Genomic DNA, 16959 nt, shown 5'->3' on the forward strand with positions numbered 1-16959 from the left:
GACAAGATCATGCTTCAAGGGTCTTCGCGAATGCTTCCACAGCCTCCAAAATCGTACCATCAGGTTCCAAGCCCAAGCTATACGCTCTTCTCACATCAAACCGAGCGGCCCATGTCTCTACAATAGCCAAAATAGCGTCATCTTTCTTTTCTTCGATGAGCGCGAGCGATTCTTTGCCACCAACCTTTTCCACTGCATCGAGAATCTCCTGCACCGTAACGGTGATACCAGGTAAGTTGACCACTCTCGATTCACCAAACTTTTCTTTCGGCACGTCCTTGACTTTGACAAGGTTTTTCACCACCGTAGCGGGGCTACAGACCCAAACTTCAAGATCGCGGCTAACAGGCAACGCATTCTTGATCCCTTTCAGAGTCTCGCGAACGATGCCCGACGCAAAGCTCGACGCCGCAGCAGATGGCGCGCCAGGTCGCACTGTGACTGTCGGAAGTCGCACAATGCGACCGTTGATAAGCCCACGCCGCGAAAAGTCCTCCACAAGCAACTCGATAATAAGCTTCTCGGTCCCGTACGACGTCCGCGGCTTCGGCACAGTCTCGCTCTCGACAACGGGCTGGCGCGGGCCATACACGGCGCACGAGCTGGTAAACACAACCGTGGTGCCGAGGTAGTTCTTGCGGAGATGGTCGAGGACGGCGCGGACGGAATCGAGGTTGACTTTGAGGCCCAGATCGAGGTTCGCTTCCGCCCCGCCGGACATGAGGCCGTGCAGGAGGTAGACGGCAGAGAACTGCTTCGAGAGCAGGGAGCTCACCGCTGCCGGGTCGGTGAGGTCGGCTTTCAGGGAGTTGATTTTGCTGCTTTCCCCTACCACATCGTCGGGGATGGGTGGTTCGATGACATCTGTGATTGTAAGAGTTGTTGAGGGGTCGGATTTGATGAGGGCAGAGACGAGGGCCTGGCCGACGAAGCCTGCAGCGCCAGTTACGAGAATTTCATTCGACATTTTGACTCAAGTTTCTTCATGTGTTCCTTTGGACAAGTCGTGCGGAAACAAAGCTCTGCAGCGAGGAAGTCTTTACGCGTCTTCTCTCAAAAGAGACGCGATCGCGTGCTCCTCGGCTTTAACTGATCCGATCTCGCTGTACCGTCATGAGGGGTACAGTTTGCTTGCATGGCTACGTCGCCGAAGTTTCTCCTTATGCCTCTACACAGTTACCGAACATATCCGGCTTCTCAGGGACGGATATGCTGCCATCTGCGAGGTTCAGACTTCAGAACATGGAGGCCGGACATGTCGCCGATGCAGGTCTTCTAATCCGGACATCGGTGAGTATGCCGATCATCCCACCGGTGGATCTCTGCCCGGGAGCTTCCCCGCACTGCGTGAGAGGGGCATCGCGCAGTCGGAGGCGACAGGGGTAGTTAGGGATCCCGGCGACAGAGCTGAAAGCCGATGGAGTGATGCCGAAGAGCACGGTAGAATGACGCGATGGGACAAAACAAAACCTCCAGGCTTCTGTGTGAACTCAAGATCAGAATTGGTGAAGAGAGCTACTTGCCCTGTACAACAAGGCTCAATCAGGCTCAATTGATAGACCTCTCCGGCAATACTTGAGGGTGAACAAGATGGAATACGTGAGGTTAGTGCTACAATGTTTCCAGCCATAACCACTCTCACCCTGTGAAAAAAGTCACCCCGCTACAGCAGAGTGAACTGCCATAAGCGTTCTGGGCATTTTACAAATGCTGATAATCATCATGTAGACTCGGCAACACAGGCCTCAAGGTCTCTAAGATCATCCTCGGATGCATGACCTTTGGCTCCTCCAAATGGGAGGGCTCACCATGGGTCCTAGACGAAGAAGAAGGACTCCAAATCCTCAAGGCAGCATACGATAACGGCATCAACACCTGGGACACGGCAGACACATACTCTAATGGAAAGTCCGAGGTGGTCATCGGCAAGGCTCTGAAGAAGTTTAACATCCCGCGCCAAAAAGTCGTCATCCTCTCCAAGATCTTCAACCCCGTGCCGGACGACGACTCCAGACCCGCCAGCGTCAACGATGGTCCGCTTGTGAACCAGATGGGCTTAAGCAGAAAACACGTCTTCCATGCCGTCGACCAGTGCCTCCAACGCCTTGGCACGGATTACATCGGTAAGATTTCTCCAGGTGTCAGCCATGAGAAACGTGCCGGAAGCTAACAGTACGTAGATGTCCTCCAGATCCACCGCCTCGACCGCGAAACACCACCCGAAGAAATAATGCGAGCCCTTCACGATGTCGTCCAGTCTGGCAAAGTCCGCTACATCGGAGCCTCATCCATGTACGCATGGGAGTTCGCCCGCCTGCAGTATATTGCGCGGTCCAACGGCTGGACAGAGTTCGTCTCAATGCAACCATTCTACAATCTTCTCTACCGTGAAGAGGAGCGAGAGATGCTGCCATTCTGCCGCGCGAGCGGCGTAGGTGTCATTCCGTGGTCGCCAATCGCTCGCGGGCTGCTGGCGAAGCCCCTGGCCAAAGAGAAAGATGAGAGCAAGTCGCTGCGTAGTCAGACCGATAAGAAGACGCAGGCGTGGTTTGCAGACGCGAACTTGGACATTGTCAACCGAGTTGAAGAGATCGCAAAGAAGAAGGGTGTCAGTATGGCGCTCGTATCGACTGCTTGGGTGCTGCAGCAGGGGTGTTGGCCGATTGTGGGCTTGAGTTCTGAAAAGAGAATCAAGGAGACGGTAGGGGCGCTCAAGGTCAAGCTAACGGAGGAGGAACTGGAGTACCTGGAGAGCGAGTATCGACCGAGGAATATTCAGGGTATGTAGATAATTACAAGCGTACGAACAACAAGTCTTGAGCAACAATGAACAGTTGCAACGTTTTTTTCTCCTATTCATGAACCGGGTCTTCCCATCTGATATTCCATGTTCGAGAAGTCTTGACCCGTCAGGGTTGTACCATCTGCATTCAACGATGTCATATCGAATTGGAACACCGGGGACAGGCCGAAACTCATATCATAGTCGAAGAAGAACTCCCCTTCCGGACCCATCAGAGTTCCATCAGCACTACTACCGGCAAGCTGAGGGTCAATCACGTCTGAGTGGTCTCCATTGAGCGGCTGCGCCTCCAATACCTGGGCTGATATCTCCCCTCGACCAGACTTCAACGTCCTGGCCATGCGCTCGAGACCCGGCGCCATGAGATTCGCCAAATGCCACCGACCGGCTGGTAGAGATCGGAAGTGCCGTACAAGGCTTGTGGTCAGGTTCCAGACGCGGTCCGGTTCGATGAGATCGCCGCCATACTTGACTGCCACTTTGATGAGAAACATGCAGGCAAAGGCTGTCATACAGTGCAGGTACGACGGCATGCCGACTACTCCTGCGGCCACGTCCGGGTCAGTTATGATGAAGTCGATGGTTGATGTCGCTACCGCGATTGCCGTCGCGGCACAGTCGAGGAAGTGGTGCGGTATCGGGATGTCTCCTGAGAGGCCTCGGAAGATGTGGGAGTAGAGGTGCAGCTTGGCGAAGTGGAAATGGAGAAGAGCGCCTTTCCGAGGGAAGCGGCCTATGTGTTGATATTGTTCTGGATGTGTATTAGTATCATCAAGAGTCAGCAGATCTAGTATTGGACTGACGCACCTGATAGTGTCTCAGACCAAAGTTTGATCCAGTGATCGAGCTCCTTATTGAAGTGGGTGATTTGGTGAACGTAGGCTCGCGGGGTCGGTTGACCCTTGTCAGGCCCGAAGAGCTCTCGAATGCTGCCAATAATTCCCAATAATGCAACCTGACTTGCGAGGCGCTTGTCTTCCTCAGTAGATATTGGGGATTGAAGGAAGCTCTCCCATTGCTGCATGGACGAGTCCTCCTGCACAATCGCCGGCCTTCCATACAGCGTGGCAAGGTGTTGATCGCAAATGTTCAATATGTACCATAACCGTGCACCATCAGCAGCTTCCTCGCTCTTCTCTTGTATGGCGCGAGTATAGCTGTTGTGCAGGTTACACTCCGCCGCCCTCCGTATCGCGTATCCGGACAGCATCCAAGACATATCGGAAAGCCAGTACGACGCCACGCACATGGCACGGAGATAGTCACGATTCACCCGCCGATCGAACATAGACCTCTCAGTGAGCCGCCGAAATTCCGAGCTGCAGACACCGTAGAGATTGTTTGCCTGGGGGTCGTGAAGCGCGGCAACAGTCAGGGTCGCCGCAGCTAGGATGGGGCTCTTACGACGCAACTCATCTAGCTGTTGGTACTTACATCCCACGCCATACATGAAAGCATCTAAACGGTCTCGATAGAGTCGGAAAAGGCGTTCGGCGTCCTCTAGACGTAAAGCACCTCGGGCGATGAAGTCGTCCTGGGCTGGACTCAAATGGCCTTCCGGGGCATCTGGTGACCTGAGCGCTCTCAGCTTTGTGAGAGCGTAGAGTGAATGAATCGGAACGTGGGGGAGGCTTTCGTCTTCGGGGGATATCTTGGGTGAGTTGTCGCACGAGGGACCGTGGTTATCTTGCCCGGTAACGCCAAATCGGGCCGCGTTGGTGGTCAGCCCGGGGCCGGAGCGGCTCTGCTGTGACGGGGACTCGGCTGCTTTTTGAAGAGTTGAACTCTGTAGTGCCGCTGGCTCTGGTAGGCCCATCTGCTTGGTGACTTCTCTCAGAGTGTTGTGCAGGTTTTCGATGTCTTGTAAGACCGCCTCGTTGTACCTTTACATGGTTAGTCGACCCAATGTTTCGCCTTGCTTCAGGTCATGGGTCTCACTGTGTCTTCTCGTCGATGATGCTTTGCAAGTTCTTGCCCAGAACACAACCCAGATTTCTCTCGGAACATCGCCGACATGGTGGTCCATTCTCATCCATTAGACATTTGATCTTTAAGCTAAGTCAGACTTGAAACTCTTTTATCACTTCACGTTCCATTCAGGTTATGATCATCTATGCGCACCTTGTGTTTTCTACAGGCGGCACATGCCTTAATTTTCCGGGATATTTGCGGAAAAGACTGCTCTCCGTTTCCGGCCGTCATCAACTGCAAGAGGGTAAGTATCAGCTTATAATCTGTAATCCCCAAAGAAGGATCGTCAATTCTACCGTCATAAACTCCATGTTATCGTTGGCATCAGACCAGGTTCTCTTCGCCATGGCTGAAACCTCGAGCCTCCAAATGAGGCTGGCTGTAGAATCTCTTACTCAAACCTTCGCTCACGTAGTTCGAGTCGTCGGCCGTGAGGAGGATGAAAAGAGGAGAAGTTCGGCTCCAAAACACGCAATGGACCGCGCGAGTCGACCGCGTGGTCGGCACTTGTGTGGAGAAAAGAACAGGGGGCCAACGCCGTCGAGAGTCAAGGATCGAATTCGAATGGCTCCCCCCCGCCGCAGCTTAGAAAGCAGTTGGAGATTATTGAAGGCTCAGACTTGACCCCGCCTCCCCGCATAATGCTGGGATCTGTCTCTCGACGTTGTCTTCCGAAGTTACATCCGTCCTCGTTTCCTCTCAACTGTGTTCGGATCGTGAGCGACCAAACTATTCAAGTAACTATTATATTGATTCTAAGGCTTGTAAAAACTCACATCTTCATCCCGATATCCCATCACATTGCCGACTCCACCGAAAAACTTCCTCATAGTGGAAGTAGAGGCATCGGAATATGGAATCCACATCCTGGAATCCCAACTCAGAGAGCTCGGGCCAATGCTTGAGGGGCATTCATGGTCGCTGGACGAGAAGCCGATGGTTCACGTCAATCTTCGAAGAGGCGAACAAGCTTTGAGAAGCTGAAACACTACAACGATGGATATCCCTATTCTCCGTCGCCTTCTGGGGGGGCAAATGGAGTCAAGGATGAAAGAAGCTTCGCCTAGCCGTTCGGCCATGAACCTATGTTGTGCCATTTAAGCATTCAATTGGTCCATGTTGACTTTCTGAAGTTCGTCGTCGGCCTTGCGACGGACTTGGTTGACAGCAACAAGATCGAGCTACTCAACCCCAGAATCACAAAGCCAGAAATGCATCCCATAGCATTAGCCCAGAGGCGGGGGGATCAATCGTTACACGAGCATGTTTTCTAAGGAAACTGTTCTCTGTTGCCGGAAGCTTGGGGAGATAAACGACGCGTCGTCTCAACATCGAAAGCTTCCATCTCTTGGCAGCCATGTCCCAATGATCCCTTTCCATTGTCCTTCAAGAGCCGAGAAAAAGAATGTGTCTCTGGTCGACCTGCTTCTGCCACGGCTGTTCTCCTAGCCAACTTGATCAAAATCCCCCATCGACTCCACGGTCACGGCACGAAGATGTTCCAAGCTTTTGTGGCAGCCCTTGCTTTAACGCATGCACTTGCTAGCCCATTGACCGACCTCCCTTGCGGAAAGAACTCTACTGCAAAGCAAGGTCATCGGAATCTCCTATACGTAACAAATTGGGGTATCTATGGAGCGGGCTATAACCCCGACAACCTTCCTGTGAAAGATATCACGCATGTGCTGTACGCATTCGCAGACATCAAACCAAACGGAACTGTGTCAGTCATGCATTTTCCTTGACTCTAGAATACCAAACTGATATCGTCCCAATTTAGCGTCTCGTCAGATCCTTGGGCCGACACCGGCAAGCCCTTTGGCAACGAAAGCACCACTGGCCCTGGTCACAACGCCCACGGCCACGTCAAACAGCTCTACCTAAAGAAGATGACCAACCGAAACATGAAAGTCATTTTGTCCATTGGCGGCTACAATTGGTCGCCTAAGTTCGAACCCATCGCGGTAGACAAGTTTCGCCGCGCTACATTTGTCTCCTCCGCTATTAAACTCATGGCCGACTTTGGTATGGACGGCATCGACATCGACTACGAGTACCCCAACACCACTGAAAAGAATCAAAACTGCGTAAAGCTCCTGTCCGAACTTCGCTTGGGACTGGACGACTTTTCAGCAAAGAACGCAGGCGGATACCATTTCACTATGGGCTTTCCTGCTCCTGCAGGACCCCAGAACTACAAGGCATTTGACTTTCAAGCGATGGACAAGTCGCTAGATTTCTGGTCACTCATGGCGTTCGACTTTTCTGGTGCCTGGGAGAACACTACAGGTCACCAGTCCAACGTCTTTCGCAGCAAGCGGAACCCGCAGAGCACTAAGGCGAGCGTCGAGAGGGCTTTCGAGGACTACGTGGGAGAAGGAGGGATTTCTCCAGCGAAGATAAACCTCGGCATGCCCCTCTATGGCCGTGCATTCAGCAACACCAAAGGGCTTGGGAAATCGTACAACGGGCTACCGAATGGCACACTCGGCCAAGCCGGGATCTATCTGTACAAAGACCTCCCCCGGCCCGGTGCAACAGTGCATTGGGATAGTGCAGTCAAGGCCACGTATTCCTACAATAACGTCACGCGAGAGTTGGTGACCTTTGACGATATGAGGAGCGCAAAGTATAAGCAGGCTTATATTAAAAGAAAGAGGCTCGGCGGCGCCATGTTTTGGGAGGCTACAGGCGACAAGGCGGGTGATGAGAGTCTCGTTCGTAGTATGGCGAAAGGGATGGGCAAGCTTGACCAGTCGCAGAACTTGTTGTCGTATCCGACTTCTCAGTATGACAATGTCCGCAATGGGATGAAAGGGAACTCCACCTTGACACTCAGAGGAAAGCCGTGAAGTTGCGGAGGGGTGAATGACAGTCTTCTTGAGGATTTCAAATTACATAGTTGGCTTCTTCAACATAAGTTCTTTCTTTATCGTTCATGTATACACTACTACAAGATAATCTTCGCTTCTTTAAACTTCTCAAACGCCTCCAGCCAGCCCTCAACGGGATCTCTCTCTTCGGTGAACCCAACTGACCTCAGTCTCTGCAAGCTCAGCTGTCGGTCGAAGGACAGCCAGTAGCCAACACTGTCAAGCTGTACGCTGCCACCCCCGACACCAGCAATGACGGCCCTTCCGCATCCGTTCTCTTCAAAGATCTGCCCGTACTTCTTGACGTACTCTCCAGGCTTCTCTGCATTATCGTTCTCCTTCGGTCCAACGCCTACCAATCCGAACCAATCAGCGAGCGACGGCCAGAGGTCACTAAACTTGGTAGGCTGTTCTCTATCGGCCATATTGATGACCTTTCCGCCGCACTCGTCGCCATGGAGTGATGCGTGGATGGCGATGCGCCCGAGAGTTCGAGAAGAGACGGGTGTGCAAAGGCTGTTGTATCCGTCCTGGTTTCCGGGGAACGGAACCTCTATGATCACATTGGACTTCTCATACACTCTGTTGTTATAAGCGTAAAGGGATAGATACTGCGCCCAGTGAAGTGCCAGCGAGAAACCAGAGCCGTTTGGCGAAAAGCCTACTACGGCGTCCGGACAAACTTCCGACCAGGTCCACGGCTTGCCTTTGCTTGCCTTTGCGAGGATCTTGCGCCACCAGGGGTAGGCGACGGTCTTTGTGTAGTCTTCGGGGAGGTTGTCGGCCATTGATTCCTCCAAGGGGGGCGTGAAGGTTCCGCCCGGCGTGTAAATACCGTATCCCTGTGTAATGGCTATCAGCTCGGTTTCTTCCTATGATTGGAGATGTAAAGCACCTACTCTCGTTCCTCCAGAGTATACGAACGCTTGGAGGCTTGCCGACAATGAGGTAACCGCGTCTACGACCGTCTGCATCATGCCACAGTTCATCTCGCACTCGGCAATATCATCCCCATCGCCCTGGTTGAAGACTGCAATAATGATCAGATACTAGCTGCATCCTCTGATGAAGGTTCAAGACTAGCAATAATTCTCACCAAAATAGAAAACATGGGTGACGCCCTTGATTTTATCAACTTTGCCCTCAAGCTGTGAAGTGAGATCCTCCAAAGATCCAATCAAGTTGACACCAGAAGCAATCTGCAACCTAGGTCTGCTTGCTGACTCTCTCGGCCAAAACGAGTCGGATTCTGATATCGGGCGGTTCATGACAGCGGTGACCTTCTCAAAGGAGCCCTTGGAGGGGTAGTTCGAGAGCAGCTGCTCGACTGTGGCCCAGCCGAGAAGGCCCGAGGCACCGAAGACAATGGCGTGGTTTTTTTCGGACATTTTCCAGGTGTTGTGATTGTCAGTTGCACGGAGAGTTGGAAGTGGAAAGAAAGAGAATGCCCAAGGTAAGATGAGAAGGAGCTCGATATATACGTACTCGAGGCATCAAATTCCTTGAACCGGCAGGAGCGACAGAGGCACGTGCCTGCCTAGATCATTCAGGGTCCAAGCCGATCTACTAGTACTGTACCGGCCAATGAGAGTCGGCCATTACACCGAGCCATGATGATTCATAGTGAGTTTTCAGAGCAAATAGGCGAAAGATACTATAAAAACAAAGTATGTAAATCTGGTATGCAAGCCGTCGGATCTTGAAAGACCCGTTCTACGACTTTTATGTATTTCTTGCGCTCGGGAATCAGGGCGAAATAGCTCCGTGATAGTACCTAGTTAAGCACGGCTATCGATCTCCTCCGGGTATGTCTACCTTACTGGTCTTGCGGATGATGGGAAGGAGCAGATTGGCTTGATGCGTCATACCGCTTGACCTTATTTCACTTGATACTAAGGTAGCTTGCTGACAGCTTCCGGGCACAGAAAAACGTTATCAAGGAAAAAAGGGACAACGAGACTTCGAACTTTCGGGGGCGCTGCATGTGACTTTCGGGACGAGGTAGGCTGTGGCAGATCAAATCCGATGAGAAGCGTAGAAAAACGATCGGAAAAGGGCTCTAAACGAATCGTTTGTGCAGCGGCCAAGGTAATATATAAGTGGCTTCAATTGGGTATCGTAATCTCATTCATGTTCAACACCGCGCTAAACGCAAACGTAGTATTTCAAAGGCCCAATCCGACTCAACGTAAATCCGCATTCAAGGGTAGGTTCAGGAAGAATACATTAGGTCTGTAGAATCCGGGTGACTTGAACATCTGGTCCTCTCCTCCCTCTCGCTCTTCTTGCCCCCATCTCTCCCATCACTCCCTCGTCGTCCCCAACACCATTTCAAGACAACTCCACTCACGGCATGGAAATCCAAATTCCACCCATGAAGAATAACGCACCCGCACAGACAAAGATAATGTGCGTAGAGGTATCAAGCGGCTCAGCAGGCGGGATGTTCGAAAACTGCAACACGGTGCGGATTGAGAAGTTGTTCGCAGCCTCCTGGATCGCCAGCGCCGTCAGGTTCCCGCACGCCTCGTTCAGCGCGCGGTCCATGATGACGGTCGGCAGCTTGAGGATGGCAGTGTCGAGGACCTCGGCGTTGAACTGGTTTCCGTTGGGCGAGGCCTCGAAAAAGGTGGCGCGGTAGGTGCTGTTCGCGCCGACGGTGGAAAGGTTGGCGATGCGGGAGTAATCGGCGCATGACATGATGGTCGACTGGGCAGGCGTCGTGGGGGCCGTCTGGCGGACAACGATGGCGGGGCCCGGGGCCGGGACCTCGATGGCTTTGCCAAAAGCGGCGGTGCTCATGAGGGAGACCGCCAAGAAGAGGTTGGTGAAGATTGACTGCTGCATCTTGGCTTTCGGTGACACTTTTCGCTTTGATGTAGAGCTTAAACGAAAGATGATATGGGGAAATGGGCGGTGTTGTATTATGAAAGGTAGACAAGATAGGTCGTGAGAGAGCTTCAAGTTGACTGAAAGGACTACGACAGAAACCAGCCGATAAAGTTCAATGACAACCCAAAAGCTTAAAAGTGGCCGGCCACTGAGAAATGAAGGAATACAACCCCGAAAGAAGGAAAGAGGAGAGAAAAGAAGGATGACTCGTTCAAAAATGAGGGAAGAGTGGCAGCAGGCAACTGAAAAAAGAGGGATCCAGGAAGTCTGTGTCGTTATATGTGCCATAACTGACATGGAGGATAGGAGGAAGGGGGGACACTGGGTAGGAGGGTGTTCTTGTCAGTGCAAGGGGCTGGAGCGTCTGAGACGAGATGACACATTTGGGATCTCAGATCAGACGGTCTGGTGTCTTGGGTGAAAGCCACGCCAGAGACTTGGGACGCCGTGGCTAGCTTGTTTCTTCGTATGAACGAGCACGTTCAAAGCCGTTGGATCCTTTGGCGAATTCTTTTTCTTTTGCCAAACTTGAGATTGAGAGAAGAGCGTTCCCATAGTCTCCAATCTGCAATACGACCATCAAGAATAAGCTCAGCAAACGGGGCCAGATTCAAAGTCCATGATCGCCAAGCAGGGTGTCTCACAATTCTCCTCCCCTAAGCACAGACCAATCAACCGCAAGAAAAGATTGTGAACGATGTGGTCCGGCTGTGGCCCCCTCCTGTTTGATCCTCCCTCTGGCACGACGGTCGTTGTTTTTGGTCGCCACAAGCATGATGAACCCGAGGCATCAAGCCGGTCAGACGTGAATTAGGTCTGATGAGCCGAGAAACCGACCACGTTCGTCCACCAGGTACTGCTTGGTCTAACGTCCCACGTCATGAGACCCAGAACGACAGACTGATTGGAACTTGGCTTTGGCAGGTTACTGGGGTGGCTAGGGCCACAGCTAATCGGACTGCCTCACTAAAAGAGAAAGTCTCCTGTGGTCGTCAAGTGGTATTATCATTATTCGTCAACAGCTAATGCCATCCTTCCACTGCCGGCGTCTGCGTGCCGCAATTCCCGTCGCCTCCCGGTGCCTTGGACCGGGGGCGTACGGAGTAGTCTCGCTCGAAATCCCAAGCCCCCAACGCCTATCAAGCAAAGCACTCAATGTTTCCTTCCTGCCGCGTTCCGCCTCAATCTAGTCATCGTCGAGTATCGCGGACACAACCGCCCTCCTAGCCCTCTTCCCCTTCCCCTGAACGGGCTTCTGCATCTTGCCGCCTAACCCTCCCAGGCTCAACGGCTTTGGCTCGACGGGCACGACACCGCACTTGATGCTCATACTTGCAAAGAAGCCGCCCACAGGCCGCAACTCGTCCTGGAAAACGGCAACGTTGGAAAACGCGCTGCACCGCTCCCCGCGAAACAACTTGGCCTCGCAACCATCCGCCTTGTTTCCCATGAAGATGCCGCACTGCGCCGTGCCCGGTAGGTTGTAGCACTGCCCATCCTTGGTTGTGAACGTCGGCTCCGTCGACGCGTTTTGCGGAAGCTCCATGTCTACAAAGGACGCACCGCGGCAGTTCTTGACGCCAGGTGAGCTGGGGAACAGCCGGACCGTGATCGGAACGGGCGGCTTTTGTTCTTGTGGTGGAGGGGCGGTGGTGTTTGGTTGAGTAATGTCGACTTGGTCGGCCGTCGCGATGGGTTTCGGCGGTGCTGGTGGGGATGGTGGGGGGTCTTCGCGGTCGACCACTTGAGGCATCGCGAGGGCTGTTGAGGCGAGCCATGCCACCACGAGGGCGGCTCGTATGATAGGGTTTGATGATAATCGCATTTTTTGATGTGATTTTCTTGTAGAAGGATCTTTGGAGTTGTATGGACTGAAAGCCGAGCATGCGCTCAGCATGCGCTCGGAATTTGTCCCATCAAAATTTGGCGCACGCTGATGAGACGACGGCGAAAGCAGAACGCCAAGATGCATCAGCCGCGTTTCAGACCACCTCCTTACACCAATCCGCACGGATACAATGCTGAAACACGGCTTTGAGGGCTTCACAAGTCTTATGGACCTCGATTGAGAATTTAATCTGATGTGAATGATGAAAAGATTGAATTAGAAGATGTAAGCAAGGCCTCTGCCCAGCCTCTAGAGCGGTATATGCAACAATACAACTTGGTATCTGGATCTATACATGTAATCTTTGAACAACAAACTGCTACACCTCATCAAGCATCATCATAGATGGGCATACCAAAGACACCTGATCAGCTCTAACCGCTCTTGAGGACCGACTCAGCAGACGATCTCTGCCCATCACCCTTGCTCTCCGCATTCAAAATCGCACTCTCCACAGCAGCGGCAACATCAATGTGGAAGAATGGCCGATTCATACCCTGCACAGCAGCAAGCTTGCCATCACCGCGCCCGACAACCCTCGCAGCACCATCGTGACCCTTGCTTGTCGGAGAGATGACATCCTCCTCCTCGTCCCGGCTGCGCTGCGAGGTAACCCGCGGCTCGTGACCTGATCCAGAGTCCACAGGCGCGAAGCTGTAGATGGGCTTCCACCGACCAAAGTTGCCCTCATCTTTAACGGAGGGGAATCCGAAGCCGGCGGCGGCGAGGGCGCGGCGGGTCCAGCGATTGTTAACGTTGGCAAAATGCCACTCCACGACTTCGGGCTCGGCGTAGTGGTCTAGTGCGTTGCGGACGTCGATGAGGCCTTGGATGGAGGTCACGTCAATGTTGTTGACGGCGGAGCAGTCTAGAATCACGGCACGGACGATGGGGCGGGTGTCGTCGAGATCGATCTTGGCGCCACGGCGCGGGCCGGGGTCATTCCAAGGACGGTCCTATTGGATGATGATCAGTATTAGAGGTTAAAAGAATCATGGTAAGTGTGTGAACTTACACCGAGCTTCTCATAGCGATCGAGAATTGTCCGCCTAGCGTTCTTCTGCACGTAAGCGACCAGGGCGTCCATGTAATGCGCCTGGTTGGTGTAGTTGAAGCCCTCCCCAAACCGGTAAACAAAGACACCAGGGTACGGAGTCTGTACATCGATGCTAGGGTTTGAGCCGTCGTCCTTCTCCAGAGGAATGTAGCTCTCGCGGGAAGGAACGTCAATAGTCTCGCCCTTCTCGTTGAACGGGACACCCTTGCCGGCGGTGTCCTTTGTGGCGCGGTAGACCTTGACGCGACCGAGGAAGTGGCCCTTTGCCTTCGCGAGACGCACAAGCAGGAGAGCGGCGGAGGCGCACATGGTCAGGTAGATGCCGTTCTCAATGTTGGTGAAGATGGTCAGAAGCACGCCAGCGAAGAAGATGAAGACCTCGAGGGGCGAGACCTCCCAGAACTGGTAAACCACCTTGGGCGGTGTAATAAGGTCACCGACAGCGTGGATGATAAGGCCGGCGAGGGTAGCCATAGGGATGTAGAAGAAGACGGAGGTCAAGGCGTACAGGGCTAGCAGCACGATAACGGCGGTGAAGATACCGGCGAGGGGCGTACGGACGCCGGCCTTGGACTTGATGGCTGTACGGGAGAAGGATCCCGTCGCCGGGTAGGCGCCCAGGAAGGGTCCGAAGAGGTTCGTGAATCCGACGGCGACAAGTTCCTGCGAAGGGTTGATGACGTAGTTGTTGACTCTTCCAAAGGACTTAGAGATGGCAATGTGCTCGATGATGAGGACGATGATGGTGACTGGCAAGTCAGGGGCCACGGCACCCAGAAGCTCCGTGTCAATTTTAGGAGCGCCGGTGTGCTGGAAACCACTGGGAACCTTGCCCAGAATCTTGAACTTGGCCTTCTTGGCGTCCCAGTTGACGTGGCGGTTGACGAGCCAGCTGATGAGGACGTACAGGAGAATGACAAACGCCATGCGAAGCGTCGACATGAAGAACCAGAACTTCTTGCGGTGGGGCTGCTTGTTTGACATAAAGTTGCAGAACGAGCGAATAGAGTACAACAAGAACAGCGCCGTGAGGCCCATGGCGGCGTCGAGTCTGGCGGTAGGGAGTGCCTTCAAGAAATCGATAATGACCTCGTACGTCGGGTTGCGCGTGTTGACGCCCTGCAGACCGAGGAGAGCAGGTACTTGGCCGGCGGCGATGCTGATGGCAGCGCCGGTCATGAAGGAGGTGATTGCCACGAGCGGGATGAACTCGACGATCCAGCCCAGGCGGACGAGACCGATAAACAAGAGAACGGCGCCGGAGATGACGGCCAAGGCTTGGGCGATTTGAGGGCCGTCATATTGCGGGTGGGAGTCCTTTACGCGGAGGACGATGTTGCCGACGAGTTGGGACATGACAGCGACGGTTCCGATCGTGATATCTTTTGACGTTGCAAAAGCCCAGTAGAGAATGAAGCCGACGAAGGATGTGTAAAGACCGTATTCGGGGGTCAATTGAGCGAGAAGGGCGTAAGCCATACCTTGGGGGATGACCACGAAACCGACGGTGACACCTTGACGAAAATTCTAGTCAGCTACTGAGGTTCATACTACTGTGGGCGTATCAAGCAAGAACATGGATCTCGTATCACTCGGTGTTCTCTACGTGAAATCCCATGTAGATACATAATAACATACCAGCAATAATGTCTCCCAAAAGCCAGGTAGCATTGTAGTGGAAGATCCAGGACCAGAATGGGAACAAGCTCTTGATGTAGTTCACGGCGCCGTGAACCGTTGGCCGGTGGTCGTGCAGGAACTCGGCGACGGTAGGTTCTCTCTCCTCATACTGCTCAACGGAGCGGAACGAAGCGGCGGCGGACTGAACGGCCTCGGTAGGCTCGTTGCGGTACCGGGCATCGACGTCGATGCCAAGGCCCTTGGCCAAGGTTCGTCCGACCTTGCTGGACATGGCGAAAGGCACGTCCGGAAATGACAACCTGCCGTATGTGATGCTCCCAGAAGATCAATCCGAACAATTATTCTCGGGTGCTACAGGCAATGCTCAGCAACGGAAAGACAGGACTTGGTGAAGAAGGATCAATGGAGTAGAAGACACCACAAAAGGGGAGGTGAGCGAGTCGACTAATAAGGTTTCTGACCTGGGCCGGGAGACAGGACGACACAAACGAGGTACCTTGAATGTAAGGGCATGTCCGGGACCGGGGAACCTTATATGCGGCAAAACACAAGTCCCCAAGAAATCAAAAAACTGACAAGAGTCCCACGATGATGCTATCCCCCTCTTGGAAGTAAAGCTTGGCCGCGTCGCCAAGAAGCGTGGCTTCGGATCGTCCAGGCCTCGCCAAGGTGCCCTTCGATTGGAGCCCTGCGAATGTTGCACTCCCACATGCCGCCAAGGGGTAGGGGTGTGTGAGTTGAAAGCCATTTTCTGACGACATAATCACTCTCTATGGCGTCGCATGAGATGTATACACGCTCTCATTTCGATTTTTTCCGTCCTGATGAGTTTGGGAGAACGTGGAAAGTCTCTCTAAAGTGCATCCAGTCCTTCGGGATAGCCCCCATGTTTTGGCGTAGCATCGTCGCTCATGAGTATGATATGCGGTGGCCCAGGCCGCGCTGGGCTGGGGGAAACGGGGCGGATGGCGGGGTGGACCACCGCTTTCTCCTATGCATATTAGACCGAGCTAATAAGGGGTCCTCTTCTGTGGTGGGCAAAGCATGTCTGACTGACTGTTTTGTTGTACTTCCGCGTGTTGGAAATACGTGCATGTAGGTACTCCAGGTCGGGGTGTGGAATGAGAGACTTTAGTGCCACCACTCTCTTGGGCGACGGTCTTGCCTGACCACGAGCTAATTAGTCCAACCCAATTCGATGGCTTCTCCCTCGCCCATGCCCGGCCGCCGGGATGCTGACTCTCTCGGTTGGAAGCGTGGGGGCGACGGGGAGGTGAAGGAGGAGGAGAAGGAGAGCTGTCAGAAAAGCAAAATTCCGCCGTCCCAATTCACGGCGCGCCGGGATGGCCTTGATTCGGCATGTGCCATATGCAGCTGGGCTACTGCGCGGCTAACATACGCAGACATGCGCAGACTTCAGCTGGGATGTTGGTACTTACGAAAGATGTGTCTTCACCTCGCAGATCACTCGAAGCTGAGATCGGCCTTCCGTGTGATCATTCCGTCCTCTCCAGCCTCATGCCCATCGATCAGGGATCAACCGGTGAAAGACACGGTACGTGGCACTGGGGCTGATCAGTAGAGGGTCGACTACTGGCGTTCCAGACCACCGGTGAGGGTATCGAGCGCGCGGGATGTTTGAGACGTTGGAGAGGCCGGCCGCCGGACATGGCGGGCGGTAGTAAAGAGTATCCGTAGCGTAAAAGCTATTAGCAGATGCGGCCGAGAAGAGAGAAAAAAAGAATTAGTTTGGTCTTTCTCCGCGGTATGCGGCGGTAACACAGGCTCATGTCCAGTGGCTTGCTTGGATACACGCAGGCTAACATTTGACCGA

At 53.5% G+C, this 16959-nt stretch overlaps 8 protein-coding genes across 8 annotated transcripts; 2 read left to right on the top strand and 6 right to left on the bottom strand.

The window, feature by feature from the left end:
• Positions 1-7: 7 nt before the first annotated feature.
• Positions 8-967, bottom strand: BDP55DRAFT_565321 (NAD dependent epimerase/dehydratase; the record flags this gene model as incomplete). Its single annotated transcript, XM_060570411.1, has 1 exon — positions 8-967. One exon carries the CDS (start codon positions 965-967, stop codon positions 8-10), a length of 960 nt encoding a protein of 319 aa, XP_060423151.1.
• A 385-nt stretch (positions 968-1352) lies between these two features.
• On the top strand, positions 1353-2832 carry BDP55DRAFT_622015 (NADP-dependent oxidoreductase domain-containing protein). Its single transcript, XM_060571358.1, has 3 exons — positions 1353-1604; positions 1729-2123; positions 2181-2832. Exons 1-3 carry the CDS (start codon positions 1591-1593, stop codon positions 2786-2788), a joined length of 1017 nt encoding a protein of 338 aa, XP_060423152.1. The 5' UTR covers positions 1353-1590; the 3' UTR covers positions 2789-2832.
• Position 2833: 1 nt separating this feature from the next.
• On the bottom strand, positions 2834-5279 carry BDP55DRAFT_682850 (uncharacterized protein). Its single transcript, XM_060576294.1, has 4 exons — positions 4925-5279; positions 4742-4851; positions 3611-4686; positions 2834-3554 (listed from the first exon to the last, which is right to left on the bottom strand). The coding sequence occupies exons 1-4, from the start codon at positions 5003-5005 to the stop codon at positions 2857-2859; spliced, it is 1965 nt and encodes a 654-aa protein (XP_060423153.1). The 5' UTR covers positions 5006-5279; the 3' UTR covers positions 2834-2856.
• A 991-nt stretch (positions 5280-6270) lies between these two features.
• BDP55DRAFT_637890 (chitinase 1) lies at positions 6271-7626 on the top strand (the record flags this gene model as incomplete). Its single annotated transcript, XM_060573042.1, has 2 exons — positions 6271-6497; positions 6555-7626. The coding sequence occupies 2 exons, from the start codon at positions 6271-6273 to the stop codon at positions 7624-7626; spliced, it is 1299 nt and encodes a 432-aa protein (XP_060423154.1).
• A 49-nt stretch (positions 7627-7675) lies between these two features.
• Positions 7676-9091, bottom strand: BDP55DRAFT_398416 (uncharacterized protein). The gene is made up of 3 exons (XM_060567268.1): positions 8744-9091; positions 8547-8677; positions 7676-8489 (listed from the first exon to the last, which is right to left on the bottom strand). Exons 1-3 carry the CDS (start codon positions 9033-9035, stop codon positions 7725-7727), a joined length of 1188 nt encoding a protein of 395 aa, XP_060423155.1. The 5' UTR covers positions 9036-9091; the 3' UTR covers positions 7676-7724.
• Positions 9092-9993: 902 nt separating this feature from the next.
• On the bottom strand, positions 9994-10494 carry BDP55DRAFT_565246 (uncharacterized protein; the record flags this gene model as incomplete). Its single annotated transcript, XM_060570402.1, has 1 exon — positions 9994-10494. One exon carries the CDS (start codon positions 10492-10494, stop codon positions 9994-9996), a length of 501 nt encoding a protein of 166 aa, XP_060423156.1.
• Positions 10495-11725: 1231 nt separating this feature from the next.
• On the bottom strand, positions 11726-12364 carry BDP55DRAFT_698400 (uncharacterized protein; the record flags this gene model as incomplete). Its single annotated transcript, XM_060577778.1, has 1 exon — positions 11726-12364. The coding sequence occupies one exon, from the start codon at positions 12362-12364 to the stop codon at positions 11726-11728; it is 639 nt and encodes a 212-aa protein (XP_060423157.1).
• Positions 12365-12801: 437 nt separating this feature from the next.
• BDP55DRAFT_637894 (sulfate permease) lies at positions 12802-15396 on the bottom strand (the record flags this gene model as incomplete). The annotated part of the gene is made up of 3 exons (XM_060573043.1): positions 12802-13383; positions 13443-14998; positions 15123-15396. 3 exons carry the CDS (start codon positions 15394-15396, stop codon positions 12802-12804), a joined length of 2412 nt encoding a protein of 803 aa, XP_060423158.1.
• Between the last annotated feature and the right edge of the window lie 1563 nt (positions 15397-16959).

This window comes from Colletotrichum godetiae (genome assembly GCF_030913485.1).
Source record: "Colletotrichum godetiae strain CBS 193.32 chromosome Unknown BDP55scaffold_74, whole genome shotgun sequence".
Lineage (NCBI taxonomy): Eukaryota > Fungi > Ascomycota > Sordariomycetes > Glomerellales > Glomerellaceae > Colletotrichum > Colletotrichum godetiae.

Coding starts and splice junctions, on each gene's coding strand:
- BDP55DRAFT_398416 (XM_060567268.1), bottom strand. CDS start 9,035: ATGTCCGAAAAAAACCACGCCATTGTCTTCGGTGCCTCGGGCCTTCTC. Junction 8,678..8,743: donor CACCCATGTTTTCTATTTTG/GTGAGAATTATT, acceptor TCATTATTGCAG/TCTTCAACCAGGGCGATGGG. Junction 8,490..8,546: donor TATACTCTGGAGGAACGAGA/GTAGGTGCTTTA, acceptor GCCATTACACAG/GGATACGGTATTTACACGCC.
- BDP55DRAFT_682850 (XM_060576294.1), bottom strand. CDS start 5,005: ATGACGGCCGGAAACGGAGAGCAGTCTTTTCCGCAAATATCCCGGAAA. Junction 4,687..4,741: donor ATCATCGACGAGAAGACACA/GTGAGACCCATG, acceptor AACCATGTAAAG/GTACAACGAGGCGGTCTTAC. Junction 3,555..3,610: donor TTGGTCTGAGACACTATCAG/GTGCGTCAGTCC, acceptor ATACACATCCAG/AACAATATCAACACATAGGC.
- BDP55DRAFT_622015 (XM_060571358.1), top strand. Junction 2,124..2,180: donor CCTTGGCACGGATTACATCG/GTAAGATTTCTC, acceptor AACAGTACGTAG/ATGTCCTCCAGATCCACCGC.